General features: G+C 24.1%; 11 protein-coding genes and 3 non-coding genes across 14 annotated transcripts in view; 9 read left to right on the forward strand and 5 right to left on the reverse strand.

Moving 5' to 3' along the window:
• DDB_G0292056 (hypothetical protein) overlaps positions 1 to 5,247 on the forward strand; it is a gene marked incomplete at both ends in the record, with an annotated part of 6,059 nt that extends 812 nt beyond the window's left edge. Inside the window, 4 exons of the mRNA XM_629796.1 lie at positions 1 to 61; positions 158 to 2,557; positions 2,883 to 3,334; positions 3,408 to 5,247. The exon at positions 1 to 61 is cut by the window's left edge and continues 242 nt beyond it. Of these exons, the coding sequence (XP_629798.1) occupies positions 1 to 61; positions 158 to 2,557; positions 2,883 to 3,334; positions 3,408 to 5,247 (4,753 nt within the window). The remainder of the gene's footprint in view (positions 62 to 157; positions 2,558 to 2,882; positions 3,335 to 3,407) is intronic.
• Positions 5,248 to 5,539: 292 nt separating this feature from the next.
• On the reverse strand, positions 5,540 to 7,327 carry DDB_G0292058 (hypothetical protein; the record flags this gene model as incomplete). The annotated part of the gene is made up of 2 exons (XM_629797.1): positions 5,540 to 7,042; positions 7,169 to 7,327. 2 exons carry the CDS (start codon positions 7,325 to 7,327, stop codon positions 5,540 to 5,542), a joined length of 1,662 nt encoding a protein of 553 aa, XP_629799.1.
• Positions 7,328 to 8,581: 1,254 nt separating this feature from the next.
• On the forward strand, positions 8,582 to 8,663 carry tRNA-Ser-UGA-9. Its single transcript has one exon. It is a non-coding gene; the product is annotated as a tRNA-Ser (tRNA).
• A 130-nt stretch (positions 8,664 to 8,793) lies between these two features.
• Positions 8,794 to 9,642, forward strand: DDB_G0292060 (hypothetical protein; the record flags this gene model as incomplete). The annotated part of the gene is made up of 1 exon (XM_629798.1): positions 8,794 to 9,642. The coding sequence occupies one exon, from the start codon at positions 8,794 to 8,796 to the stop codon at positions 9,640 to 9,642; it is 849 nt and encodes a 282-aa protein (XP_629800.1).
• Positions 9,643 to 9,820: 178 nt separating this feature from the next.
• On the forward strand, positions 9,821 to 11,182 carry DDB_G0292062 (hypothetical protein; the record flags this gene model as incomplete). Its single annotated transcript, XM_629799.1, has 1 exon — positions 9,821 to 11,182. The coding sequence occupies one exon, from the start codon at positions 9,821 to 9,823 to the stop codon at positions 11,180 to 11,182; it is 1,362 nt and encodes a 453-aa protein (XP_629801.1).
• A 670-nt stretch (positions 11,183 to 11,852) lies between these two features.
• On the reverse strand, positions 11,853 to 12,917 carry DDB_G0292172 (hypothetical protein; the record flags this gene model as incomplete). The annotated part of the gene is made up of 1 exon (XM_629800.1): positions 11,853 to 12,917. One exon carries the CDS (start codon positions 12,915 to 12,917, stop codon positions 11,853 to 11,855), a length of 1,065 nt encoding a protein of 354 aa, XP_629802.1.
• A 354-nt stretch (positions 12,918 to 13,271) lies between these two features.
• On the reverse strand, positions 13,272 to 13,353 carry tRNA-Ser-UGA-14. Its single transcript has one exon. It is a non-coding gene; the product is annotated as a tRNA-Ser (tRNA).
• An 848-nt stretch (positions 13,354 to 14,201) lies between these two features.
• On the forward strand, positions 14,202 to 15,536 carry DDB_G0292174 (hypothetical protein; the record flags this gene model as incomplete). Its single annotated transcript, XM_629801.1, has 1 exon — positions 14,202 to 15,536. One exon carries the CDS (start codon positions 14,202 to 14,204, stop codon positions 15,534 to 15,536), a length of 1,335 nt encoding a protein of 444 aa, XP_629803.1.
• Positions 15,537 to 16,736: 1,200 nt separating this feature from the next.
• Positions 16,737 to 16,818, reverse strand: tRNA-Ser-UGA-13. Its single transcript has one exon. It is a non-coding gene; the product is annotated as a tRNA-Ser (tRNA).
• Positions 16,819 to 18,292: 1,474 nt separating this feature from the next.
• fscF (G-protein-coupled receptor family protein) lies at positions 18,293 to 19,986 on the forward strand (the record flags this gene model as incomplete). Its single annotated transcript, XM_001134495.1, has 4 exons — positions 18,293 to 18,818; positions 18,935 to 19,245; positions 19,370 to 19,652; positions 19,736 to 19,986. 4 exons carry the CDS (start codon positions 18,293 to 18,295, stop codon positions 19,984 to 19,986), a joined length of 1,371 nt encoding a protein of 456 aa, XP_001134495.1.
• A 402-nt stretch (positions 19,987 to 20,388) lies between these two features.
• Positions 20,389 to 20,715, reverse strand: DDB_G0292176 (hypothetical protein; the record flags this gene model as incomplete). The annotated part of the gene is made up of 2 exons (XM_629803.1): positions 20,389 to 20,417; positions 20,592 to 20,715. The coding sequence occupies 2 exons, from the start codon at positions 20,713 to 20,715 to the stop codon at positions 20,389 to 20,391; spliced, it is 153 nt and encodes a 50-aa protein (XP_629805.1).
• A 30-nt stretch (positions 20,716 to 20,745) lies between these two features.
• fscG (G-protein-coupled receptor family protein) lies at positions 20,746 to 22,525 on the forward strand (the record flags this gene model as incomplete). Its single annotated transcript, XM_629804.1, has 4 exons — positions 20,746 to 21,265; positions 21,338 to 21,648; positions 21,766 to 22,048; positions 22,278 to 22,525. 4 exons carry the CDS (start codon positions 20,746 to 20,748, stop codon positions 22,523 to 22,525), a joined length of 1,362 nt encoding a protein of 453 aa, XP_629806.1.
• Positions 22,526 to 23,472: 947 nt separating this feature from the next.
• On the forward strand, positions 23,473 to 24,189 carry DDB_G0292158 (hypothetical protein; the record flags this gene model as incomplete). Its single annotated transcript, XM_629805.1, has 1 exon — positions 23,473 to 24,189. One exon carries the CDS (start codon positions 23,473 to 23,475, stop codon positions 24,187 to 24,189), a length of 717 nt encoding a protein of 238 aa, XP_629807.1.
• A 664-nt stretch (positions 24,190 to 24,853) lies between these two features.
• Positions 24,854 to 27,771, forward strand: DDB_G0292066 (hypothetical protein; the record flags this gene model as incomplete). Its single annotated transcript, XM_629806.1, has 4 exons — positions 24,854 to 25,402; positions 25,496 to 26,600; positions 26,707 to 26,999; positions 27,082 to 27,771. The coding sequence occupies 4 exons, from the start codon at positions 24,854 to 24,856 to the stop codon at positions 27,769 to 27,771; spliced, it is 2,637 nt and encodes an 878-aa protein (XP_629808.1).
• Between the last annotated feature and the right edge of the window lie 55 nt (positions 27,772 to 27,826).

Below are 27,826 nucleotides of genomic sequence, written 5' to 3' on the forward strand. Positions count from 1 at the left end.
ATTCAATAGTAATGTTTTAGCTTCTGCTCATGAAAGTTATTTAATGATTTGGGATATTAGAGTATGTTTTTCTTGTTATTTTATATATTAATAACAATATATTGTTTGTTTACTAATTTTTAATTAATTTATATGTATTATATATATATATGTATAGAAAGATTCACAAGAATTAAATACAGCAGTACATTCAGCAAAAGTTTATGGTATTGATTGGTCACATAGGGATGAGAAAGAGATATTGACATGTAGTCAAGATAAGACTGTAAAAATATGGAATTATCCATCACCAAAACCAAAATCAACAATTATAACCTCCAATCCAATATTGAGAGCAAAATATTTACCACTTGGTAGTGGTGGTATTGTGACAATATCAGATCGTGGTGAAAATCATATTAGACTATGGGATAGTGCAACTAGTGATTATTCAACTCCTGTTGAAACTTTCATTGGTCATACTGATAATGTTCGTTCATTCGATTTCAGAGTTAGATCCTCTCAAAATGATAATGATATTCAAATAGTATCTTGGTCAAAAGATCAATATTTACGTCTTTGGAAATTAGATGATCATTTAAAAGATTTATTTAATATTGAATATATACCATTTACACCATTAAATTTACCAACAACAACAACAACTACAACCACCGCAACCACTACAACAACAAATAATTCTACAAGCGAAATGTTAAATGAATCAACTGATAATAATAATAATACAAATAGTTTAAATAGTTCAACATTATTATCAACACCAAATTTAGAAAGTAGTATTAATAGTTTAAATATGGAATTAACTATTGAACAACAACAACTTGATGATTCAAATACACCAAAAGATTTAGAATATGAATTAAAAATTATACAAAGTAAAGTAATTGATAAATATTTAAAGATTGAACAAGTCAATTTATTTAAAAGGACTTGCGTTGTAATTTGTACAATTCCAAATAATTATCAACCAGATGATGATAATAATAATAATAATTTAAATAATTTAAATAATAATAATAATACCCAAGATAATATTGATAACAATGATGATAATAATAATAATGAATTAATTGATTCAACAACTGTACAAATTAGATTTTCATTTCCATCACTTTATCCAAGTACATATCCAAATTTAGAATTTATACCACATGCTTGTACAACACCATTGAAAACTAATTTATTAATTAAATCAACTTTAAATGAATTATGTGCATTCAAATCATCACAATCTAAAAATTGTTTTGAACAATGTTTAATTGAATTGGTTAAATTGGTTAAACAATATATTTTAGATGAAAAACCAAAAAATACTTCAATTAATATAACCGAAACTAATAATAATAATAATAACCATAATAATTCTGTACAAAATAATAATAATAATAATAATAATAATAATAATAATAATAATAATAGTGGTGGTGGATTTTTAAAGAATGTATTTTCAAAATCGTCAAAAGCGGTTGAAGTTGTTAAACAACCATTTATAAATTTAAGAAATTCAAGTGGAAGAATTGATATTAGTCAACAACAACAACAGCAACAGCAACAACAAGCAGCAACAACATCTACATCATCATCATCATCGAGTAGTTCTAACACCCAACAACAACAACAATTTTTAACAGCAACAGTATCAAATAAAGGTGGTACAGTTTTATCAAAATCACCAACATCTCCAAGAATGTTTGAACAATATAGACCTGGTAAAACTAATAAAACAAATGAAATTATATTTTTAAATAATTATAAAGATTCAAATGAAGAACAATTACCACTTTCTCCAATTTTAACAAATTTAAATAATAATAGTAATAATAATAGTGGTAGTGGTGGTGGTGGTAGTAGTAATATGAATGCATCAATAACAACATCAACCACTACAAATGATCAAGTATCATTATCAGTTCATAGAAATTCCTATAGAATTCAAGAGAATTATCCATGTCCAAGATTATGTGGTGCTGTTTTTGGTGGTTGTGGTAAATTAATAGTTTTTAGAAATACAATTATAACAAATATTCCAAATAATAATAAAAATAGCGACAATAGCAATAATAATAATAGTAGTAGTAGTAATAAAAATAGTGACAATAGTAATAATAGTAATAATAATAGTAATAATACCAATAGTAGTAGTAGTAGTAATAATGGTGGTATAGCAAATGTTGGTGGTGGATCATCATCTACTTCATCACTCATTCATCACCATCTTCAACATCTTCATCTTAATCAACCTCAATTAAATTTATTATCTTTATCATTATCCTCATCTTCTTCATCAATTTCTGATACAACAAATAATACTTCAAATACAACACAAAATATACAAAATACAACTAAAAATATTAATCCACCAAGAACATACAAAGAATTATTAAATATTTTATCAACAACAAATAATACAATTAAAAATAATATTACTGGCAATAATAATATTAATAGTAATAGTAATACAACAAATAATTTAACTTCACCAAATCCAAATAGATTAAATCGTTTAAATGAAAAACAACCATATTCCTCTTCTCCTTTTAATGATAACCCTTTAATTGTAAGTATTTATTATTTATTATTTATTGGATTTTTTTTTTTATGGAAAAATCCTTAAGATATAAATATATTTTTTATTTTTTATTTTTTTTTTTTTTATTAAAAATATCCTAAAGATATTTAAAATTTTTTTTTTTTTATTTTTTATTTTTTTTTTTTTTTTATTAAAAATATATAATTTTTTTTTTTTCCAGTTATAATAATTTTTATTTTTTTTTTTTATTATTATAATAATTACTAATATCCACTTTTTTTTTTTATTTTTTTTTTCAATTGTTTTTTATTTTTTATTTTTATTTTTTTTTTTTTTTTTTTATTAACAATAGAATGATTATAAAAATAATATTTTTGGGACACCATCAACAAGCCATTCATTTTTAGCATCACCACAACCATCATCACCAATTTCATTTATGAATCACATTGATACTTTATTAGATGACAGTGAAAATAATTTAATGACAATGGATAATAATAATAACAATAATATTGTAAATGATGAAGAAACTCAACAACTAGTAACTTCATCTTCACCAACTTTTTCCAAGTCATCATTAAATAATATTAATAATACAACAAACAATTCAAATAATAATAGTTCTAATAGTAATAATAATAGTAATAGTAATAATAATAATAATAATAATAATAATAATAATAATGTTAATAACAATAACGATAATAATAATGGCAATGGTAAATCCTTACAAAAAACTATGAAAATAATTGATATATCAACATTATCATTATTAAATGTAAATTTAGCAAATTCATATATGTATGTATACTTTTTTTTTTTTTTTTTTTTTTTTTAATAAAATGGGATATTGATATTTCATATTTTTTTATAGTTTATCAGGTAAACCAGTTGAAGAAATTTGTAAATATAATTCAGAATTAGCAGAGAAAGAAAACAGAAAAGATTTAGTTAAACTTTGGAATACACTTGGAATGATAACAGATTCAAAGTTATATCTTAAACAATTGATAAATCAACAACAACAACAATCACATTTTGGATTTAGTGGTAGTTCAGGTAGTACAGGAATGGGTGGAAGTAGTAGTACTGGTATTGCATCAAGTACTGGTAGTAATAGTATAAGAAGGCCAACAAAATTGGAATCATCATTACATCAAAGTATTTCAATGAGTAATTTAGGTCAAATTCCTTCATCTGCCTCTTCATCATATTCACAAACTTCACCATCATTACCATATAATCAACTCTATCATCAAACCACTTTACAAACACCATCATCACCATCATCACAACAACAACAAATACAATTTTATCAACAACAAGCATTACAGCTACAACAACAACAACAACAGCAACAACAACAACAAAGAGAAATTCAATTTAAACAAACTCAATTAATACAACAAGCACAAATTGAAGATAATGGTTGGCCAAATCATGCATTAGGTAGAAAATTAGTAAAATCATTAATTGATTACTATAAGAAATTGGAAGATGTTCAAACATTGGCTACAATATCTTGTATTTTAATTTTAGCTGCAAATCAATTACAAAAATTGAAAAATGGTGAATCGATAACCTCAATTGGTTCATCGTCTTCATCATCATCATCTTCATTGGCATCTTCACCTTTAACATTTTCTGCTGGAGGTGGTGGTGGTGGTAGCTACTCACCAATGTTTAATTTCTCTGCAATTTCAATTAGTGCTCCAATGGGTATTGATGATATGGTTTCAAAACAAAAAGGTCATCTTTATAACTATTATGGTCAGCAACAACATAGCCACTATCATCATGGATATCAACATCATAATATTCACCAAACCTATGGTAGTCATCCAAATGATGTCATTACCTATGATCCAAATCTTTGTTTATTAGATCCAAATAATTCAAAAATTTACGATTACTATAGACAACAATATTCAGATTTATTATATCGTTGGGGTCTTTTAGAAAAGAGAGCAGAGGTATTGAAATATATTCAACATAAGGAAGTAGATAAGGGTATTAATTTCTCAATTGAATGTATAAAATGCAATAGAAAGTTAAATAACTTTTATTGTAACAATTGTAAGATATATGCCGTTAAATGTTCAATTTGTAATATTTCAGTACGTGGTCTTTCAAGTTTTTGTCTTTATTGTGGTCATGGTGGTCATACTAATCATATTAAAGGTTGGTTTGAAAAACAAACCAAATGTCCAACTGGCTGTGGTTGTACTTGTTCTTTTAATTTACCTTTTATTCAACAACAACAATATCAACAACAATTACAACAACAACAACAACAATTACAACAACAATTACAACTACAACAAACACAACAACAACAACCACAACATTATCAACAACATCGTCATAGTATGAGTGGAACTTCACATTATCATCAACAACAACCACATACTCATAATTATCAACAACATATTTCTTCATACGCTCATACAACTTATCAACCACATACTCCAAGAAATAATGGTCAACCAGTTCTACCACAACAAAGAAGATATAGTATTTCAACATTTGATCCACAACAAGAACAAGACCATGAAAAATTTAATCATGGTGGTGGTAGTGGTGGTGGTGATGCCATTTTTCATGATATTTTATTTTCACCAAATTCATCATCATCCTCTTCTTCTTACCAACAACAAACTAAAAATAGTCATCAATATCATCACCCAAGTAACCCATATATGTTTTCAAATTAATAATTATATTAATAAAAAAAACAAAAAAAAAAAAATTTAAAATCCAAGTTTTATCTTTTGTCTATTGTTTTTTTTTTATTTTTTTTTTTTTAATAATCCAAAGTTTCCTTAAAAATACCATCAATATTGAGTCATCCAGTTAACATATACTATGGAATTTTAACATGTTTAAAAACAAATAAAATATATTATAATTTTAGAAAATAAATAAACTTTATTTAAGTTATTCAAATATTTAACAGTCGATTTTGTATATATATATAATTATATTAAAAACTTGATAATCAAGGAATTAAGCTGATCTACTTCCCTTTACACGGTATTTGGAATTAAATCTCTTACTTCCTAAGATACCAGTAATACCAAGTCCAGTTAATAAAATGGCAAACACTGCAGTTGGAGCTATTAAGAGATCTAAAGAATTAACTTCATCAACGCAAACAATATTTTGAACTTCATCTATGAATGGCATAAGATATGAACATTTAATTAATGGTACAACTTTATCAGTCCAAAGAGTAGTGAGTGAAGTTAAGATATCATAAAGTTGCATAATTTGTTTTGTAGTATTTACAACTTGTTGGTTGTATTGGCAACCACCTTGAGAGCAAGAATTAACAGAACTAACATCTACCCAATCACAAGACATAACTTCGGTAAGAATGGATGGATCACAAGTTGATAAATCACCACAAGTTGGTGCATTCTTACATTTAACATTAAAGTCATGGACAGTAGTATTGAATAAATAAATACTTAATGTTGTATTGCTACAAGTTAGAGTTGGTGGACAATCTAAAACATTTTGTTGATATGGTACTGATAATGGGTTATCATTAGGATAACGTGGGAAAGCCAATTGGCAAGCGTCATTGATTTTATCACAACTTGTATCGGTTGCATTCTGGAGTAGATTATTAACCAATGATTGTAAATCCTCGAAAACAGAGATGGTATTATTGTCATTTTGACAGCCTTCAAAGACCTGTTCGATAATTGGATTTGTAAAATTTGATAATTGTTGTACACCAGTTGTATCATAACTTATACAAATATCAGCAACGACACTATTGATTGGATAATGAACAGAGAAAACGATCCACATGAATGGAATTAAAATTACCAAAGCGATAGAGGCTGCACGTGAAATTCTTGGTAGACCAATTAGTGCTGATACACCAATGAGGCCTGCCACTACCATGCAAAATACTAAACCGACGATAATGATCTTTGTTCTAATATTATTTATATCCTTTGCGTTGGAACTGATATCCTCGCCTTTACTCTCGAGTTCCTCACCATCGCTAATCAATTGGGTCAATTGTGATTGAATCTCTTGTTTTTGATCAAATTGTTGATATTTAGTCTCATTTAATTGATTACTAATCTCAATCAATTGTTCTAAAGTGTATGAGGTTTTATTGAAAACAGTGTCACTCAAATTGTTAATACCAGAGGTCACAGAGGAATTACCCTTTAAACTTGTAATGAAAACTGCAACACAACCTGCAACCATAATTAATGTAACCAATTTTAATATAAAAACTCTACCCTTTGAGTAACCTTCACCAATATCTGGGTCATATTTTGGACCTGGACAAAGAATACCATGTGTTGGTTTACAACCACCAAAACAAAGACATCTAAAAATCCAAAATATTATACCAAAAATTAATGTAATTGCTGCAATTATAAAGGTAATTCCTGATAATAATATTACTGCTTCAATATATTCATCCCATTTACAATCTTCAATTGTTGTACCACCACAAAATCCTGATGGATATTTTTCAAGCTAAAAAAAATAAAATAAAAATAAAAATAAAAAAATAAATATAAAAATAATAATAATAAAAAATTAATAAATTAATAAAAATTAATTTTTCAAATTAATCAATGAATGAATGATTAAATAACTTACATGACCATCAGTTGTAAAAAATGTATATCTTGCAATATCACGATATCTATTTATAATATCCAATGCTTTTGATTCTGCATCAGCTTTTACAAATTGATAATTACAATTAATAATTAATAATATGATTAATAATGATAAAATTTTATTTATTTTTATCATTTTTTTTTTTATTTTTTTTTTTATTTATTTTATTTTGTTTTTTTTTTTTTCTAATCTTTTTTTTTTTTTTTTTAGTATAATAATTAAACTATATTATATTATTTTTAAAAATAAATAAATAAATTAATGAATAAATTGAAATTATAATAATGATTATATTTGTGGTAAAATAAAATTAAAATAAAAAAATAAAAATAAAACTTTTTTTTTTTTTATTTTTTTTTTTTTTGAGTGATATCAGACGTGTGAAATTATAATAATAGAATGAAAAAAAAAAACAAGGGGTTATCAATTGTAAAAAAAAAAACAAAAATAAAATAAAATAATAAATAAAAAAAAAAATGAAATTATAAATAAAACAAAAATAAAAAAAAAAAGAAAAGAAAAATCAAAAAAATGAAAAAAGGAGTTTGAAATCTGACAATCGGTTATTAAAGATAGTGTGATAAAAAAATAAAAAAAAAAATCATAAAAACAACTGACCACCTGTCATTTTTTTTTATTATTTTGAAAATTTTTGTGCATTGCCAAAGTGTTTTTACAAAATTGTGTTTTTTTTTTTGGTTGTTTTTTTTTTGGAAATGCCAAAATGTCTTAAAGAAATTTTTTTTTTGTTTTCTTTTTTTTAACTTTTTTTTATTTGTTTTTTTTTTTTTAAAAAAACCGTCACAAAAAATTGTATTTTAAAACTTAAATATTTGATGTAAAAAATAAAATAATATTGGGGAAAACACCACACACTTTGGTTTAAAAATATGAATTTTTCTTAAAATTTAAAGAACTTCTTTGTGTACAATTCTTTTTGGTTTAAAGAGAACACGACTTGAATTCTTTTTTTTTGTGGCACAATTTTATTAAAAAAAAAATGGTTATTGGTTGGGTATTTGTTTTGGATTCAATCAAAAATAAAATATACTTTATAATTGTTTAAAATTATCTTTATTCAAAAGAGATAATATTTTAATAAATTATTGTTTTTTTTTTTTTTTTATATAATCATTTAAATTAAATAATAATTAACTTTTTATTTATAAACTATAATTATAATTAAAATTTGATATCACACCTATTTATAAATTAAAATTTTTTTATTTTTTTATTTTTTTTTTTGAATTCCTTTGTCTTCTGGAAATGTTAAAGGATATTGCTTTTATTGTTTGAAGTTTACTTTTTAATATTGATTAAAGGCAATAAACAATAATAATTGTTTTATGAAAAAACCTAAAGCAGCTATAAATTTTGATTTTCATCAAAGACATCGTAGCGAAGTGGTCTAACGCGTTTGACTTGAAATCAAATCTCCTAGGAGGCGCAGGTTCGAACCCTGCCGATGTCGATACCTTTTCAATGGAATAGCAGGTTTACGAACTTCGGATATATCATACAAAGGCTCAAGCTAAGAAAAACAACAGCTAATCACTATTGTATTCCAGAATCATCTCTCCCAAATATTATCTCATTACGAAATGTTGGAAAATTGGACAGTGACCAGGGACTCAACATGGGACAACCTTGAAAATGAATTCACCTCACAAGAAATCCTTGAAGTAATAAAACAACTGAACCCACACAAATCTCCAGGTCCAGATGGAATTCCAAACTTATTCTACATAACACACAAAGAAAAACTAGCTCCAATACTGGCCTCAGCATTCAACGACACTCTAAGAAATCCTCATCTAATTAGCAAAAATTACAAAGAAGGCCTCATTATCACGATACCTAAAAAGGGAGACCCCGAACTAATCAAAAACAGAAGACCAATTACACTGGCTAACTGTATATATAAAATCCACTCAAAGCTAATAAACAATAGAATAATCCCAATACTAACGAAAGTGATCAACCACAATCAAAAAGGTTTCGTACCAGGCAGATTCATTCTAGATAATATCATATCAATGAACGAATTAATCAACTATTGTAATGATAAAAGAATTAACGGAATAATTACACTATATGATTTCGAAAAAGCTTTTGACTCGATCTCACACGGTTCAATACTTAGATCACTACAACACATCAACATTCCAACCAATATAATCAACCTGATAATGAATCTACTCACCAAATCTGAAGCAAGAATTGAAATTAATGGTAGAACTACTATACCCTTTGAGATCAAAAGAGGAGTTAAACAAGGAGATCCACTATCACCCACCCTGTTCGTCCTTGTAATAGAGGCTTTAGCTAGAAAAATTTTACAAGATGACCGAATTACTGGCCTTCCTCTAAACAACAGCAACCACAGAGAGAAATTCCCAAAGCTTTGCAGACGACTCGGCTTCAATGGTCCCAGACTCTCAACAACTTGAATTAGTACTACAACACTTCAATTCATTTTGCAAAGCCACTTCCTCAAAACTTAACATCGACAAATCTTCATCAATTCTTATAGGCAACCCAGACAATACCAACCAAAGAATTCCAATATCTACAAATCCAGAAAGATACTTGGGATACTTCTTCACAGGTAAAGGGATAACAAGAAAAATGCCAGAAATATTAAACACAATAAGATCATCCTTAGTACTATGGAAAACCACTGACTCAACAATCAAAACCAAAACCAACATCCTCAAAGCATTCGCACTCTCTAAATTAACCTACTATTCATATGTAGAGAACTTTAAGGAAGAGGAATTAAACCAAATCAATAAATTAGTCGAATGGTTTTTATCGGCACCAAACAACAAAAATGCTAGTGGATTTCAAGTTATTAATTTAATGAGAACCAAAAGAGCAAGATACCCACTAAAAGTAGGGGGCTGGAACATTTGGAATATAGAATTGAGACAACTGGCGCAGAAACTTTGGATCATAAACCAGTTCATCCTAGCACTAGAAACCAAACAAACAAACTCATCTCATCACAAAAGCTGGGAATATCAGATCCAAAAAAACAAATTCACATCCAGATACCTAAAAGAAAACTTAGATGAATGGAACAAAATAAGAATAAAAAAAGCAATCTTCAACAATAATCTCACATCCATAAAAAACGAAAATGGACAACCACTTTCACTGGCAGAATGGTATACCACAATTCAAGACCAAAATCCAACCATCCCTAAAACGGAATTCCAATCATCTCTAAACTTAAGAGGCTACAGCTATAATCAACTCTTCAACAACATACTGAAGATAAAAGACCCTAAAACAAGAGACACAATGTTTAGATTCCATGCCAGATGCCTTCCAATAAACTACCTTCACAACAAACAATGCCCACTCTGCAAAGAAGATATGAGCAAAGACCCATACGGTCACCTGTTCTTCTCATGCAAGAAAACAAAACAATTCATAAAAATAAATAAACTCAAAAATTTCATCTATATTACCACAGGCAAAGGTAAAAACTGGCACCATACAAGAATTAGGCAAAATAACAATTTCATTAATAGAATAACTCCAAAATTATCACCGACAGCCAAAAAAGATCAAGAAGTGAATGCAGATTACGCCAACCACAGATTCCACAAAGAATACTTTGAATGGAACTATAAAGCAATAGACTATGATCTAACCAGATCATTCGCATATAGAAACCTAATGGCCCTTATCCTCCACAACATTTGGATTTGGATTTGCAATCAAATATACAGTGAAGATCCTTTAACAAATGAATCACTATCATACAGCTCCCTTCTAAAGAAATGGCACAAATTGGCCACTCTAGAATACATCAAAAAAGCAAAAGATCTGAAAAACTTATCAGCAAAAGACCATAATAATTTCAAAGATCCTAAGATCCTTCTCACCTCAACGATCAAGCTAAGAAAAACAACAGCTAATTACTATTGTATTCCAGAATCATCTCTCCCAAATATTATATCTTTTGATCAATTCATATGATTAAAATAACCCTTCAGCTTAAATGATAAGCCTATAAATAAATATTAAATAAAACTCGTATTAACACAGATGGACATATATCAATCTTGTTAATCCAATATTAAAAAAAAAAAAAAAAAAAAAAAAAAAAAAAAAAAAAAAACAAAGGTTCGAAACTCGGTCGATTCCCCAATTCTGGGGACATTTCCTTTTATGGATAATGTTTTCTTTCTTTCTTTTGTTGTCCCAATTTTCAAATCAGGATTTGTTTTGATATTTAGATGTGGATCTATTTTTTGTGAACTTTTCCAGCTTTTATGGTCAAAGTAAATTGTATTCATTCTCGAAGTTCTTTTCTACTTCGACCAATTCATCTAATCAATTACAAGCTTACTTGATTATTTATTTAATTTAAATAATTTTAAATACTAACCTATTTAAAAACTGGATATTAAAAAAAAAAAAAAATTGTTTCTGATGTGGTTAATAAAAAGCACAAATGGAAATGGTAATACTCCAAAAATACGCAATCTAAATAAAAATAGGATAGAAATTCAATCCAACAATTACACTTTTTTTTTTTTTGATATAAATAAACTATTGTAGTATACAATTAGTATGTTATTTTTATTTATTTTAGGTTTTTTAGTTTTTGTGAATTTAAAATGGTATGTTATTTTAGATTAGGTAATTAATAATTAATTGGTTCATTTGTGTTTATGCTCCATTCTTTTTTAATTTTTTTGATGGTTTCAGACCATTCGGTTTCTTTTTGAGTTTTTGTGAGGTTGTTTTTAATTGAGTATTGGTTAAAGTTTGATAATGTTCTTGAATATTCCAATCTTATTAGCTTGTGCCATTTTGATTTTAATATATCATAATCTAGTGTTGTGTTGTTTATTTGGTTGTTCCAATTGTCAATTGATTGAGTTATATTGATGTCAAATAATGATTTGTATAACCATATCCATATTTGGTGAATAACTAATGAGATTATGTTCCAATATGCATGTGTTCTGACTAGATCAAGATTTGTGTTTATATAATTCCAGTTGAACCTGTATTTTTTATATTGTGCGTTTTCTGCAAAATGGAAATTAATATTGATAGTTGGATCTGGTTTAAATGCTTTGTTGTTTGTTTGTGGTTTATAAATGAGTGTGTATAATTTTGTTGTTTGGTTTTTTGTTAGTGACCAGTTTTTGATTCCATTGCAATTTTTATATATAAAATTTTTTAATTTGTCGTGGTTTATGAAGTTGATTGTGTGCTGACAATTGAAAAACAAATGACCATAGGGATCATTATTCATTTCATTGTTGCAAATGGGGCAAACATTGTTGTGTAGATGATTAATCGGAAGACATCTAGCATGGAATCTTTGCATTGTATCACGGCCTTTTGGATCTTTTAGCTTTTGAATTTTGACAAATAGTTGGTCGTATGTGTATTTCCATAATAGTTGTATTGATTGTTGGTGCGACGTAAGAAGTAGATCTGAATATTTCTTGCCAATATAGTCTTTTGATTTACATTGATGATTGTTGAGTATTGTCGAGTAGATTTCTTTGAGTGTTGGTGGTAGTGAAATATTATTTGTGGTTAATGTTTGAGAGGTTTGGTTTTTTATTAATATTGGTTGAAGGGTTTGAACTTTATCTTTTAGATGTCCAATTTGAGTTGCATAGTTTTCCCATTCTTTTTTGATTTTTATAAGGTATGGAGAAGAGATTGATTTGTTGATGATTTGATCCATCCAACTTATCATGTATATTGAATTGTTTGCAGATTTATGCATTTGTAAAAATCTGTTGTATATCCAAATCTTTTGAGCAACTTGTCGTAATTGTATATTCCACATACCCCAACCACCTTCTTTTAATGGTTTTAATGATCTATCATAACACATCAAAGGTATTTTTGCACGTGAATGGATGGTTGATGTGTTGTTTTCAATGGAATTGGTATTGAGAGTTGGTGATTCAGAATTTGCGGAAGAATTCATAAACCATGAGATTAATTTATTAATTTGAATTTCTTCATCTTTTGTAAATTCTTCAAGGTATGATATATCCGAAGTTCGTAAACTTGTGATTCATTCAAAAGGAATCGACATCGGCAGGGTTCGAACCTGCGCCTCCTAGGAGATTTGATTTCAAGTCAAACGCGTTAGACCACTTCGCTACGATGTCTTTGATGAAAATCAAAATTTATAGCTGAAATACTATTAGAAATAGGGAGATCGAAAAAAACAAACAACAACAACAATCTCTTTTTTTGATTATTTCATTTTTCATATAAAAAAGACTTAAAAAACAAATAAATAAATAAATAAACTATTTTAAAAAGCCATCTTTTTACTTTATTGTAATTTATTATTTGTTTCGTTTTGAGAATTTTGCGTAGCAAAATTTTCAAAAAAAAAGCAAAAAATAATCAGATCGAAAAAAACAAACAACAACAACAATCTCTTTTTTTGATTATTTCATTTTTCATATAAAAAAGACTTAAAAAACAAATAAATAAATAAATAAACTATTTTAAAAAGCCATCTTTTTACTTTATTGTAATTTATTATTTGTTTCGTTTTGAGAATTTTGCGTAGCAAAATTTTCAAAAAAAAAGCAAAAAATAATCAGATCGAAAAAAACAAACAACAACAACAATCTCTTTTTTTGATTATTTCATTTTTCATATAAAAAAGACTTAAAAAAAAAATAAATAAATAAATAAACTTTTTTAAAAAGCCATCTTTTTACTTTATTGTAATTTATTATTTGTTTCGTTTTGAGAATTTTGCGTAGCAAAATTTTCAAAAAAAAAGCAAAAAATAATCAGATCGAAAAAAACAAACAACAACAACAATCTCTTTTTTTGATTATTTCATTTTTCATATAAAAAAGACTTAAAAAAAAAAAAAAAAAAAAAAAAAAAAAAAAAAAAAAAAAAAAAAAAAAAAAACCTGGGAACCAAGTTAATTAGAAAATTTCCAGATTTTTAACTTTTTAAAGAAAAATAAAAAAGATAGAAAGAAAATAAAATGAAAATCACAAACAACACCACAAATATTAAGCAACACAAATGCCTACAAAAAATAAGCGAAATTGTGGATAAAACTCAATTAAAAAAAAAACAATTCAAATACGTCATAAACATCAATCACGAACCAGACGATAAAATAAAAAAAGATTTAGAAAAAAGTTTGGACAAAAAAGATGTTTTAATCAAAAGTAATAATACATTCAAAATTCTCACAGACAGTATTAGTACAGTAATCTATTTTGTAAATATGTTTGATGCAGAATTAAAAGGACAATTTATAACCACTATAAGACCAAAAAATATGTATACAGATTTTGATTGGTATAAATCACTCACAGAAATAGAATGGGTAATAGAAAATGAAGGATGTAAACTAATTAAATCAGAAATTAAAGGCGAAACTCTAATTATCAAAACAGTGAAAAGAGTCGTAGAAGAATTTGACACTATCATTGAACTAGACAATCTAACATTAATTGGACACTCCAACAAAGGATGGAGAGATCAAACCTCATTACCAGAAAATCAAGAAGAAAACAAAAATAAAAAACAATCAGATGAACAACAACCACAATCTACATCAGAACAAATACCAAAACAAGGAAAAAGAACAATCATTATCCCACCAATCACATCCTCATCTAATGATAAAACATTTATGGCCCTAGATGATACAGCTCAAAAGGTAATAGAAGCATCACTAGAAAACGTAGATGAACTAACAAGAATAGAGAATGAGATCAATACACAATCGATAAACAATCAAGAAATTAAAACAAAATCAGAAAAACCTATCGAACCACCATCTCCATACAATACACCAATAAAACAACACGGCGAAACAAAGGGACTAACAACGGAAGAAAAACTTAGAGAGGCAAATGATATCTTCGACTTCACCAGCCCAAACACTGATGCAATAAGAAAAATAGAATTCCCACTTTCAATCCCTTCAAATCAATGGTTCTTCTCCTCTCCAATAAAACATATCATGAGTTTCAGCCCAACCTATGGTACACCATCGAAAATTATCGATTCACCAAGTAAATTGTTAAACACACCAAAAAAGAAACAACAAGACAAAACAAACAAGACCAACAAAACACCAGTCAAACCAAAATTGGGTGAATATGGACAAAAAAGCATAAAAACAAAAATGGATGAAGATATAGACAACTTCAACAAGGAAATTCTAAAACAAATCAATAAATCAAAAAACCCCACAAACACACAAGACCAACAACACAATGAACAAAGTAAAGATCAGTTAGAAGACAAAATAAACCAGAAACTTCAAAAGGTAGATAAAAATCTACCCCAAATAAAACTATAAAGAAAAACACAATAAGAATAGGTGTTTGGAACGTCCAAGGATCCAACACCATCCAATCTGCCAGCATAATAAACACCGTTTTAGACAACAACAAGCTGGACGCAGCACTTCTAACTGAAACAAATATAAAAACAAATAAAATTTACTCAATAAATCAACAATATAAAAACAAAATAACACACCACGCACCAATTGATAAAACAGGACAAGGGGTGTCACAAATCATCATCAACACCCGCAATAGAACTTCCTAAACATCTCAAAAAATACAATAATTCACTCAGTACTTTCTATAAATAAAAAAAAAAAAAAAAAAAAAAAAAAAAAAAAAAAAAAAAAAAAAAAAAAAAAACCCAAGTTAATCAGAAAAATAAAAAAGATAGAAAGAAAATAAAATGAAAATCACAAACAACACCACAAATATTAAGCAACACAAATGCCTACAAAAAATAAGCGAAATTGTGGATAAAACTCAATTAAAAAAAAAACAATTCAAATACGTCATAAACATCAATCACGAACCAGACGATAAAATAAAAAAAGATTTAGAAAAAAGTTTGGACAAAAAAGATGTTTTAATCAAAAAGACCCTGTAAAAAAAAAAAAAAATAAAATGAGATCTAGCATCTCAAGGAGAAGCAAATAATAATTGCGTTATCCAATTCAAAAAAAAAAAAACTATTAGAAATAGGAGTAAAAGATAGTTTTGAAGTAATAGTAATAGTGAATTGAAGTTATCATTGCCCCATGCACATGATTTCAGTTTTTCGAAAGATTGCTAGATTATCATGTGAAGTTTCTTCTTACAGCATATAATCTTCGGCATCCTCTGTTTGCATATATAAATATCTCTTGTAGCAAACCACGTTTATCTAATATGCAAGAGCATAAAACTTGCAAGCATTCCAGGTTCTTGCTCCCTTACTATATATGAGCTAACGTTCTCTACTTCCTCATAAGGTTGGTGGCCTTGCAAGCACTAACTCCTTCCTTATTCTTGACCGACACCATTTCTTATTATTACTATTATTATTATAAACGAAAAATTGTTTTTATATTCTATTTTTTTTTATTTTTATTTTTTATTTTCTGTTTTCTGTTTTAAAAAACCGAACTTCATTTTTTTTTTTACCTAAAAGCGGTGTAAAACCGAACTTCGTAAAATATCAATATATTTTACACGATTCATTGAAAAGGTATCGACATCGGCAGGGTTCGAACCTGCGCCTCCTAGGAGATTTGATTTCAAGTCAAACGCGTTAGACCACTTCGCTACGATGTCTTTGATGAAAATTGAATTTAAGTGCATGTAATTTTTTTACTACTCAAATTCAAATTTTTTATCACTTTGGTCCGTTCAAAATTTTTTTTCTACTTCAGTTCCAGCTGGCCTAAAAAACATCAACAAAACAGAAACAGAAACATCAACAAAAACAACAGCATCCAAAGCTTATAACAAAACAATTTTTTTTTTTTTTGATTAATATTTAAATTAAATTTTTTAATCATTTTAAAACAAATAACTTAATCCAAAAAAAAAAAAAAAAAAAAAAAAAAAAAAAAGTTTTCTTGATTGTGGATATATACACAAATTCCAGCTGATTTTTTAAAATGTACTTTGGAAAATCTAAACTCAATTATTTTTCTTGTTCATATTCAACTAATAAATTCTATTTTAAAAAAAAAAACAAAATTATTGTTTGCTTTTATTTTTTTCATTTTGATGTTTTTTCTTTTTTTATTTTAGTGTTCTTTATTTATTTATTTTGATATTCTTTTTTTTATTTTTTTTTTTTTTTTGAAAACAAGGAATTGCAAAGATAAAGTTTCGGGAAGGCTCTGAAATAAAAAAAAAAAAATTGAAAAATAAAAAAAATTTGAAAAAATATTTAAGGCTCTGAAATAAAAAAAAAAAAAAATCCAACTTTTAATAATAACTATTGTAATAAATAAAATGTCAATAAAAAAATTTTTCAAAAATAAAAAAAATAAACTTTCAAACCTCTATGCCAATTATTTGTTTACAAAAAATTTTAAAATGTAAATAAGGAAAAAAAAAAAAAAGAAAAAAAGAAATTATAAAATGAAAAATATCTTGGGTGGTTGGTGATTATTTTGGGAGTGGGCGAAAAAAAAAAATTAATGAAAAAAAAAATTATAAAAATCTTTTTAGCCCCATCCCAAACCAATCTATTATTAATGAAAAAAAAAATAAAAAAAAGAAAACCAATCCAAATGATCTCTCTCAAAAAAAAACATTACTTTCACTTATATTAGGGAATAAAAGTTATTATTACGCTATAAAAATAGAAAATAAACTTTACCATAAATTTTTTAAAAATGGTTTTTTTTTTTTTTTTTTTTATTTTTTTTATTTTTTTTATAAAAATCTTTTTTTTGATAAAATCTCATTCTTTTTTCCAAATGTATCAATGTTCTCAGATTATTATAATAAAAAACTCTTGTAAATAAAAAAAGACCTCAGAGTTTTACGAATTTTTTGGTAAGTGTTTTATTTTATTTTATTTTTTTTTTATTTTTTTTTTTATTTTTTTTTTTTTTTCCACCAAACCAAAATTTGCATTTTATATATCGTAATTTTTGATCAAAAATAGTTTTTGATTTTTATTTTTTTTTTTTAAATTTTTATTTTTTATTTTATTTTTTCTTTTTTCTTATTTTCTTTTTAATATTATTATTTTAATTATTATTTTTTTTTTTTTTTTTAAAAAATAAAAAATTTTGATTAAATAATAATGATTTTTAATAATTTAAAAAATCAAAATAAAATTATAAATTTTTTAATAATATTTTATTTTTTAAGTTTTTTAAAACAAATTGAATCTCAATCAATCAATATCACATCATCATCATCCTCTTGGCAATGTAGAGGTGATTTAGTATATAGAAATGTATCAAATAGAATAGAAGATGAAAAAATTGGTTTTAATTTTGTACAATATAATGGAACCTATCAATCTTGTGTAATTCCTTGTCCATCACCTTTTTTTACAATTAATGAATGGAATAAATTTTTAAATATGTCATTAGTAATGGGTACAATTTCATTTTTTAGTGGATTATTTCTTTTAGTAACCTATAGCCCAATTGTAAATAAAACACATAATAGACATACCATTGGTGTAATGTGTATGAGTTTTGGTGTTTGTTTAGCAATGTGTTCAGATATGTGGAATTTTGGTTCAAATTTTACTGAAAAATCAATTTGTCCTTCACCTGGTCAATATTTATCAACTTCAAATGCAAGATGTTTAAGTTCAGGTAATTATTTATATTACTTTATTATTATTATTATTATATTAAAAAAAGTTTTTTTATTTTTATAAATTAATTATTAAATTTATTTAAATAATTTTTTTGTATGTATATATTATTAGGAATTTTTTTACAATTTGGAGGTGTATTTGGATTTTTAAATTGGACATTACTTAGTTTCGATTTATTTATGAATATAAAAGGAATAATAACAAAAAATTATGATAAATATTATGTTAGTGGTACTTTTATTATTGCAATTATATTTACATTTGTACCAATTGTTAATGACCAATATTCAATGAGTTATATAGGATTAGGTTGTTGGTTAGGTTCTGCAATGTATCAATTAATTTTCTTTTGGATATTATTATCAATTTGTTTAATCGTATCAAGTGTATTTATAATTTTAATTTTAAAAGAAGTTTATATTGTAAATATTTTTAATTTATTATATTTTAATTTCAATAATTTTTATTATTATAATTTAGTCTAATTATTTTTTTTTTTTTTTAATGATTTTTTTTTTTTTTTTTTTTTAATTTTAAAAAAAAAAGATTATTAAATTATCAAAACAAAAAACCTCATTAAAAGGTAATATAAGACCATTGATATGTATTTCAATAACAGGTTTTGCATTTTTTTATATGTTTTTTTATTATATATCAATTGTAGTTGAAGGTGATTATTATGAAAGAGTATTAAATGAATATACTGATTGTTTAATGGATCCAACAAAAGATATTTCAGAATGTAAATCTCCAAGAATGTCAGTAGCAAGTGAATTTGTATTTTTATTATGTTTGAGATTATTAGGAATCGGTGCTTTTATATTTTATGGTATGTTTTTTTTTTTTTCTAAACAATTCTTTTAAAATAATAAAAAAATTAATTAACCAACCCATTTATAAAATTATATATAGGAATAAATAATAAAGTTAAAAAGATTTGGTTAAATTCATATTGGTTTAATAATAGTTTTGTTGAAAAATATATTAGCAGAAAATCGGCTGATAATGATAAATCAAATTCAAATGGATCAAAAGTTTTATATCGAACTAATAATACTAATAATAATGGTTCATTTAATACTGGTCTTGAATCTTCAATAATTGAAATGTCAACAAATAGCAACAAAGAAGAGTCTTCATTAAATAGTGTAGATGAAATTTAAAATAAAATATTGTTTTTTATAAAAAAAAAAAAAAAAAAAAAAAAAATAATAAATCCATAAAAAAAAAGAAAAAAAGAAAAAAAGAATTATATTTACTTTTAGTTTTTTATATTTTTTATAGGTCTAAAAATAAAAATTTAGATTTTTTAATAAAAAAAAAAAAAGTTTTCACACAAACTTAAGTTTCTGTGGGTAAAACTTTATAAAGTTATTATTTTTAATTTTAAAGATATATATTAATTACATTTTTTTTTTTTTTATATTCTTTAATTTCTAATTTTTTTTTTTTTTAATTTTAAAAAGGTGGTTCTTTGGTGGTAAACAATGTTTTGGAAAAAAAAAAAAATATCTTTTTTTTTTTTTTTTTTTTTAAATGGGTGGAATTAAAAAAGCCATTTTTTTTCAAGTCCATGTTTTAAACAATCTTAACCCTAAATTTTTAAAAATTAATTAATTCAATTGCAAAGATTATTATAATAAATTTTTTTACCGAGAAAAATAGTTTAATCAAACTTTTTTGGTTCATTGACTTCATTTTAATTTTTTTTTTTTTTTTTTTTTTTTTTTTTTTAAACCAATAAAATTCTTACCTCAAATCTTATTACCATTATTATTATTATTATTATTATTATTATTATTATTATTATTATTATTATTATTATTATTATTATTATTATTATTATTATTATTATTATTATTATTATTTTTATTTTTTTTATTTTTTAACATTTTTAAAAAAAAAATTCTTTTAAAATAATAATGATTTATATTTTAAAAAATTTTATAATAATATTATTTTTTTTATTAATTATTTTAAAACGAATCGAATCTCAATCTCTACCATCTCTACCATCTCCCACAATTTATAAATCATCACAATGTAGAGGTGATTTGGTGTATAGAAATGTATCAAATAGAATGGAAGATGAAAAAATTGGTTTTACTTTTGTACAATATAATGGAACCTATCAATCTTGTGTAATACCTTGTCCATCACCATTTTTTACACTTGATGAATGGAACAAATTTTTATATATGTCATTAGTAATGGGTACAATTTCATTTTTATGTGGATTATTTCTTTTAATAACCTATAGTCCAATTGTAAATAAAACACATAATAGACATACCATTGGTGTAATGTGTATGAGCTTTGGTGTTTGTTTAGCAATGTGTTCAGATATGTGGAATTTTGGTTCAAATTTTACTGATCAAAAATCAATTTGTCCTTCACCTGGTCAATATTTAACAACCTCAAATTCAAGATGTTTAGGTTCGGGTAATTATTTATATTATATTATTATTAATATTATTTTTATAAAGAAATATAAATTAACAATATAAATTTAAGGAATTGTCTTACAATTTGGAGGAGTTTTTGGGTTTTTAAATTGGACATTACTTAGTTTCGATTTATTTATGAATATAAAAGGAATAATTACAAAAAATTATGATAAATATTATTTTGTTGCAACATTTATTATTGCAATTATATTTACATTTGTACCAATTGTTAATGACCAATATTCAATGAGTTATATAGGATTAGGTTGTTGGTTAGGTTCTGCAGTGTATCAATTAATTTTCTTTTGGATATTATTATCAATTTGTTTAATCGTATCAAGTGTATTTATAATTTTAATTTTAAAAGAAATTTATATAGTAAATTATTATTATTATTATTATTAATATATACAATCAATAACACACATGCACATAAATATTCTAATTCAAACTTTTTTTTTTTTTTTTTTTACATATTGTTAACAAATAAAAAAGATAATTAAACAATCAAAACAAAAAACTTCATTAAAAGGTAATATAAGACCATTATTATGTATTACAGTTACTAGTTTTGCATTTTTTTATATGTTTTTTTATTATATATCAATTGTAATCGAAGGTGATTATTATGAAAGAATATTAAATGAATATACTGATTGTTTAATGGATCCAACAAAAGATGTTTCAGAATGTAAATTTCCAAGAATGTCAGTAGCAAATGAATTTGTATTTTTATTATGTTTAAGATTATTAGGAATCGGTGCCTTTATATTTTATGGTATGTTAATTATTTTTTTTTTTTAAAAAAAAAAAATTAAAAAAAAAAAAAAAAAAAAAAAATCTTGTGATTTGGTTGATCAAAAAAAAAATAAAATAAAAAATTTTCGAAATTATTCAGTTATAAGATATTTAATATTTTTCTAAAGTACCACCACACTGGTTCGCAGGCACTAATTAAAAGAATTTTTTTTTTTTTTTTTTTATTTTTAAAAAATTATTTAATGAAGGTATAAACAAAGAAGTTAAAAAAATATGGTTAAATTCATTTTGGTTTAATAATAGTTTTGTTGGTAAATATATTGGCAGTAAAAGGTCAATGGGTAATGATATTACAAATTCTTATGCGTCAAAAGCATATAGTAAAAATTATAATAATAATAATTCTATTAATTCATATAATTCAGGTTTAGAATTATCAATAATAGACATGTCCTGTAATAAAGATGATAATTTTAAGCCAATAATCATAAAATGAAAAATTAAAAATCCTTAAAAATTAAAATTATAAATTATAATAATAATAAAAAACGAACTATATAAAAATCTTGCTCGTACTATAATATCATTCAATTTTTTTTTTTTTTTTTTTTTTTTTTTTTTTTTTTTTTTTTTTTTTTTTTTTTTTTTTTCCGGCAAAAAAAACCTTTTTGGTTTTTTAAACCAAGTTGCCCAAAAAACCCAAAATTCACACCATATAAATTAATTTTTTTTTAAAAAAAAAAAAAAAAAATTTTGATTGGGGGGCCCAAAAGGGACTTTTTTTCAAAAAGAGAAAAAAAAAAAATCTCATGATTGGTCAAAAAAAAAAAATCTCATGATTGAAAAAAAAAAAAAAAAAAAAAAAACAAAAAAAAATTTCCAAAAAATTTGAAAAAATTTGATTCAAACCATCAAATTAAGTAAAATATCTCCAATCACAAATTTTTTTAACTATTCCCCAATATTTTTTTCCTCATTTTTTTTATTTTTATTTTTGTTCATATTTTTTTTTTTTTTTTTTTTTTTTTCTTCTTCACAACAACACACAACAACACAAAAACCCTACAAATACAAAACAATTTTTTTCTTTTCTTTTTTTTTCTTTTTTTACTTTTTTTTTTTTTTTTTTTTTTTTTTTTTTTTAATATTTTTATAATTTTATAAAATATATATTTATATATTATTTTTTTTTTTTTTAATATTTTATAATAATAATAAATATATATTTTTTTTTTATAATATAATTTTTATTTTATTTTTTTCATAAAATTAGATTAATTTAATTTTTTTTAAAACAATATTTTGTAAAAAAAATCTGGTTTATCTAAATTAATCTAATTTTTTTTTTTTTCCAAAATAAAATAAAAATAATCAAATTTTGTTTTTTTTATACACAATTTTGATTAATAATTTTAAAAAAATAAAAAAAATAAAAAAAAAAAAATGACAAATATTTTTGAAAATATTTTTAAAATCCATCCATTTTCTAAAAATTTTCACGGCGAGGATCTATATATTGATGGATCATATAATTTTCCAACCGATATATGTTGTAAAATTGAAGAACAACAATTTCCAAAGGATAATATTTTTTTGGAAATAAAAGAAGAAGAAAAAGAAGAAATAAATAATAATTTAAATTATTATTTTAAGTCAATGGAAGTGCGACCAAGTGATAAAGAATTTTTCAACTATGATTGGTTTAGTTTTTTTAATGAAAATTCTTTAAACTTATCCATAATTTTTAATGGAAAAAAAAAAGAAAAAAATGAAGATGGTGGTGATGGTAGTGGTGGTAGCGTTAGTGTTAGTGTTAGTGTTAGTGATGAAGATGATGAAAATAATAAAATACTATTAAGTAAAACCGTTAAAAAATCTAAAAAATCAGGTAAATTTAAAACTATAAATTTTACAGCTGATATTTTTAAATTAAAACAAAATGAAGCCGCCAAATCATTAAATATATCAACTTCTTGTATAAATAGATTATTAAAAGAAGAAATCACTAGAATCCCTTCCTTGCGTGAAATATATTTTAAACCTGGAAAACGTCGTATTATTTGGCCACATAGAAATTGCTCCAAATCTCCACTAGTTCAATATGCTATAAAAAATAATGGAATTTGTATAAAATATAGAAAATATAAAAAAGGAAATTAAGTGATTTTAATTTTTTTTTTTTTTTTTTTTTCGTTTTTTATAATTAAAAAAAAAAAAAGAAAAAAAAAGAAAAAAAAAAAAAAATTTGTTAAAATATATCCAATTATAAAAATAATATATTTTAATTATTTTTAATGTAATGGTATAGAAGAAAGAAAAAAAAACAAAAAAAAAAAAAAAAACCAAAAAAAAAAAAAAAACAAAAAAAAAACTATTTACATATCTATTTTTTAAAAAAAAAAAAAAAAAAAAAAAGAATCTTAATTGAAAAATATTTTTTTTTTATTTTTTTTTTTTCTGTTCGATTGGAACTATAAAAAAAATATTACTTTCAAAAAATTAATATTTTTTTTTTTTTTATTTGTGAATCAAATTTTAATCAATTAAAATAAATAAAATCCCCTAATTTTTTTTTTTTTTTTAATAATTTGGGAAAAAATTTATTCATTTATTATAATTTTTTTAAATTTTTTTTTTTTTTTTTAAATTGGGGTTTATTTTTTTTTTTTTTTTTTTTTTTTTCAATGAGGGAATGTAAAAAAGGGGGGAAAAATTTTCATTTTATTTTATTTTTTTTATTATTTTTTTTTTTAAATATATAAATTATTTGTTTTAATTATTTCTTTTTTTTTTATATTTTTTTATATATTATATTTAAAAATAGATGACCTCTATATTATCAAATTTAAAGAAAAGGTTTTCTATTAAACCTACAACAATATCAGATATTGTTAATAACAATGATGATGAAAGTGAAATTAAACAATTAAATATCAATAGCAATAATAATAATAGTAATAATGTTAATAGTCAATTAAAAAAAGTATATAAAAGAAAGAAATCTTCAACAGTTGATAGTGATGACGATGATAAAAGTAACCAAAGTAGTGTTGACGATGACGAGGATGACAATAATTCAAGTGAAGATTCAGGTCAAGAAATTGAAAATGTAAAGGGTAAATCTGTAACATTTAAAGAACAACCAAAACCAAACAATATGATGGCAAATAAACAATTATCTGCAGTACCAAAATCAAAAAGAAAATCAATTATCATTCAACCAACCAATTTGAATCAAACAAATATAGATACAACAACCATTAGAAATGATCTAGATAATAATTCATTACCACCAATTCAAAAGAAAGTACCATTAACTCATTTACAAATTTCTGAAATTTATGCAAATTGTATTAAACTATCAACTGAAAATGTAATTACATTTATTTTATTGTTATTATAAAATCAAATAAAATAAAATCAAATAAAAAAAATTATTAATCAATTTTTATTTTATATATTAAAGAAAATTAATCAAAAAAATTCATGGACATTAAAATTAATTGATCATTTTGATGATGTTTTAGAGAATCAACATGCAGGTGAATCAAATACAACCAATTTTCAAGCGGCATCATGTGTATTGGATGCAAGTGTAAAGATTTATTCAAATCGTGTAGATTCTGTACATGTTGATACATATAAGATTTTAGGTGGTTTATCAAGAGCAGAAAGAGAAGAAGTAGCAAATGATGATGATGATGATGAAGATAGTAAAGATAAAGAAAATGAAGAAAAAAAAAATAAAAATAAAAAGAAAAAGAAAACTGGTGTAAATACATTAGAACAAAATATAGATAATATAACAATTAAGAAATTTGATATACAATTTATGGTTGATCCACTATTTGGTAAAACATCGGCAGCATTTGATGAAGGTGGTGCAAAAGGTTTACTCTTAAATAATCTTTCAATTTATGGTGATTGTAAATTAGTATTTGATTCAAATGATGCAATTTATTCATCATCAACTAGTGAAAACAAAAAGAACAAAAATAAAAAGAATGAAAAGATTGAATCAAAAATTAATATAACACCATGGAAACATTTATTTGAACCAGGTTCAAATAATTCATTAGAGATTTGTCCAACCTATTGTGGTTTTTCAGATTGGTCTGTAAAAAGTAAAGATGGACTTTCATTTAATCTAAGTTCATTATTAAGAAAGAATCAAGATGAAGAAAAACAACAACAAGAACAACAACAAGAACAACAATTAAATAATCAAGATAATGATAACTTTTTAAATCATAGTGGTGATGATGATTTTGAAATTGAACAATCAAATCAACCACAAGCTCAACATGATGAAATTGATCTCAATAAACTTGGTAATAATTTAGATGATGGTGATATGGGTATTCATTTTGGTGGAGGAGGGGAAGATGATGATTTTGGTGATGGTATTGGATTGGGTTATGATGATGAAGATGATGATGGTAATCATAACAATAGAGATCATAATATTATGGGTATTTTAGATGCAAATCAAGATTGGGAACAATTAAATTTAATTGAACCAAATCAAAATCAAAATTGGAATGGTCCTGAACATTGGAAATTTTCAAAAAGTTTGTAATTTTTATAAAATCTATTTATATATATTTAAAAATTAATTTTTATTAATTCCTTTTCTTTTTCTTTTTTTTTATAATAAATAAATAAATAAATAATTAGAAAAAATAAATAAAAAACAAGAAGGAAATGAAGAAAATGGAGAAGATGAAGAAGGTTTAGAATCTGATAAAACAAAGAAAAAGAAAAAAGTGACTAGAAAAAAAGCATTTCTTTTAGATTTTGATAGTGCACCACCACCAGAGTCAATGTTTGAACCTGGTAAAGGTTCAACATTAACTGTTGCATCATTAAAGAAAGCATCAGAAACAAGTACAATTTTACCACCAGATATTCATTATGATATTAAAATGTTATCAAGACTATTTAATAAACCAAAATGTTCAATTCCACCTGTAAGTATTTTATTTTCAAAAATAATAATAATAATAATGATAATAAAAACTAATAATAATAATAATATGTTTTCAATATTAGATGAGTAAAAGAGAAGAAGTTTTAAGATTCTTAAATCCAAAATTAAATAGAAATAATGATGGTGAAGGGAGTGATGATGATGAAGATAATGGAAATCAAGATTATGATTTTCCAAATTCTCAAATTCTTCAAGATGATTTTAATCCAAATGAAAATATGAATGGTGTTGGTAGAATTAATGATGATGAAGGTTATGGAGGAATAGGTGGTTGGGATGACGAAGATGATAGACCTATCAATCAAAATAATCTAGTTAATAATAATAATAATAACAATGATGGAATAAATATAAACAATGTTGGTGGATTTACATTTGGTTTAAATGGTGGTGTCTTAATTGATGAACCAAGAAAAGTTAGTAAAATTGATATCAATTATGCAAGAGTATCTAAAAAGATTGATGTTAAATCATTGAAAACTTCTGTTTGGTCAATCATTGATTCTGATGATAATAATAATAATAACAATAATAATAATAGTCAAAGAAATTCAGAAAATATTGATGAATGTAGTTTTGGTTCATTAATTGATGATTTAAAAGAAGAACAAAATCAATTAAGATTAAATAATAAACCAACAGCTGGTGAAGTTTCAATTCCTCTTGCTTTTATTTGTGTATTACATCTTGCCAATGAAAAGAATTTAACATTAAATCAAGATAATATAAATAATTTCATAATTTCAAAATAATTTCATTAAAAAAAAAAAAAAAAAATCAAATAAAAATGAAATATATGTGTATATT

Source organism: Dictyostelium discoideum, assembly GCF_000004695.1.
Source record: "Dictyostelium discoideum AX4 chromosome 6 chromosome, whole genome shotgun sequence".
In the NCBI taxonomy this organism is placed as follows: domain Eukaryota; phylum Evosea; class Eumycetozoa; order Dictyosteliales; family Dictyosteliaceae; genus Dictyostelium; species Dictyostelium discoideum.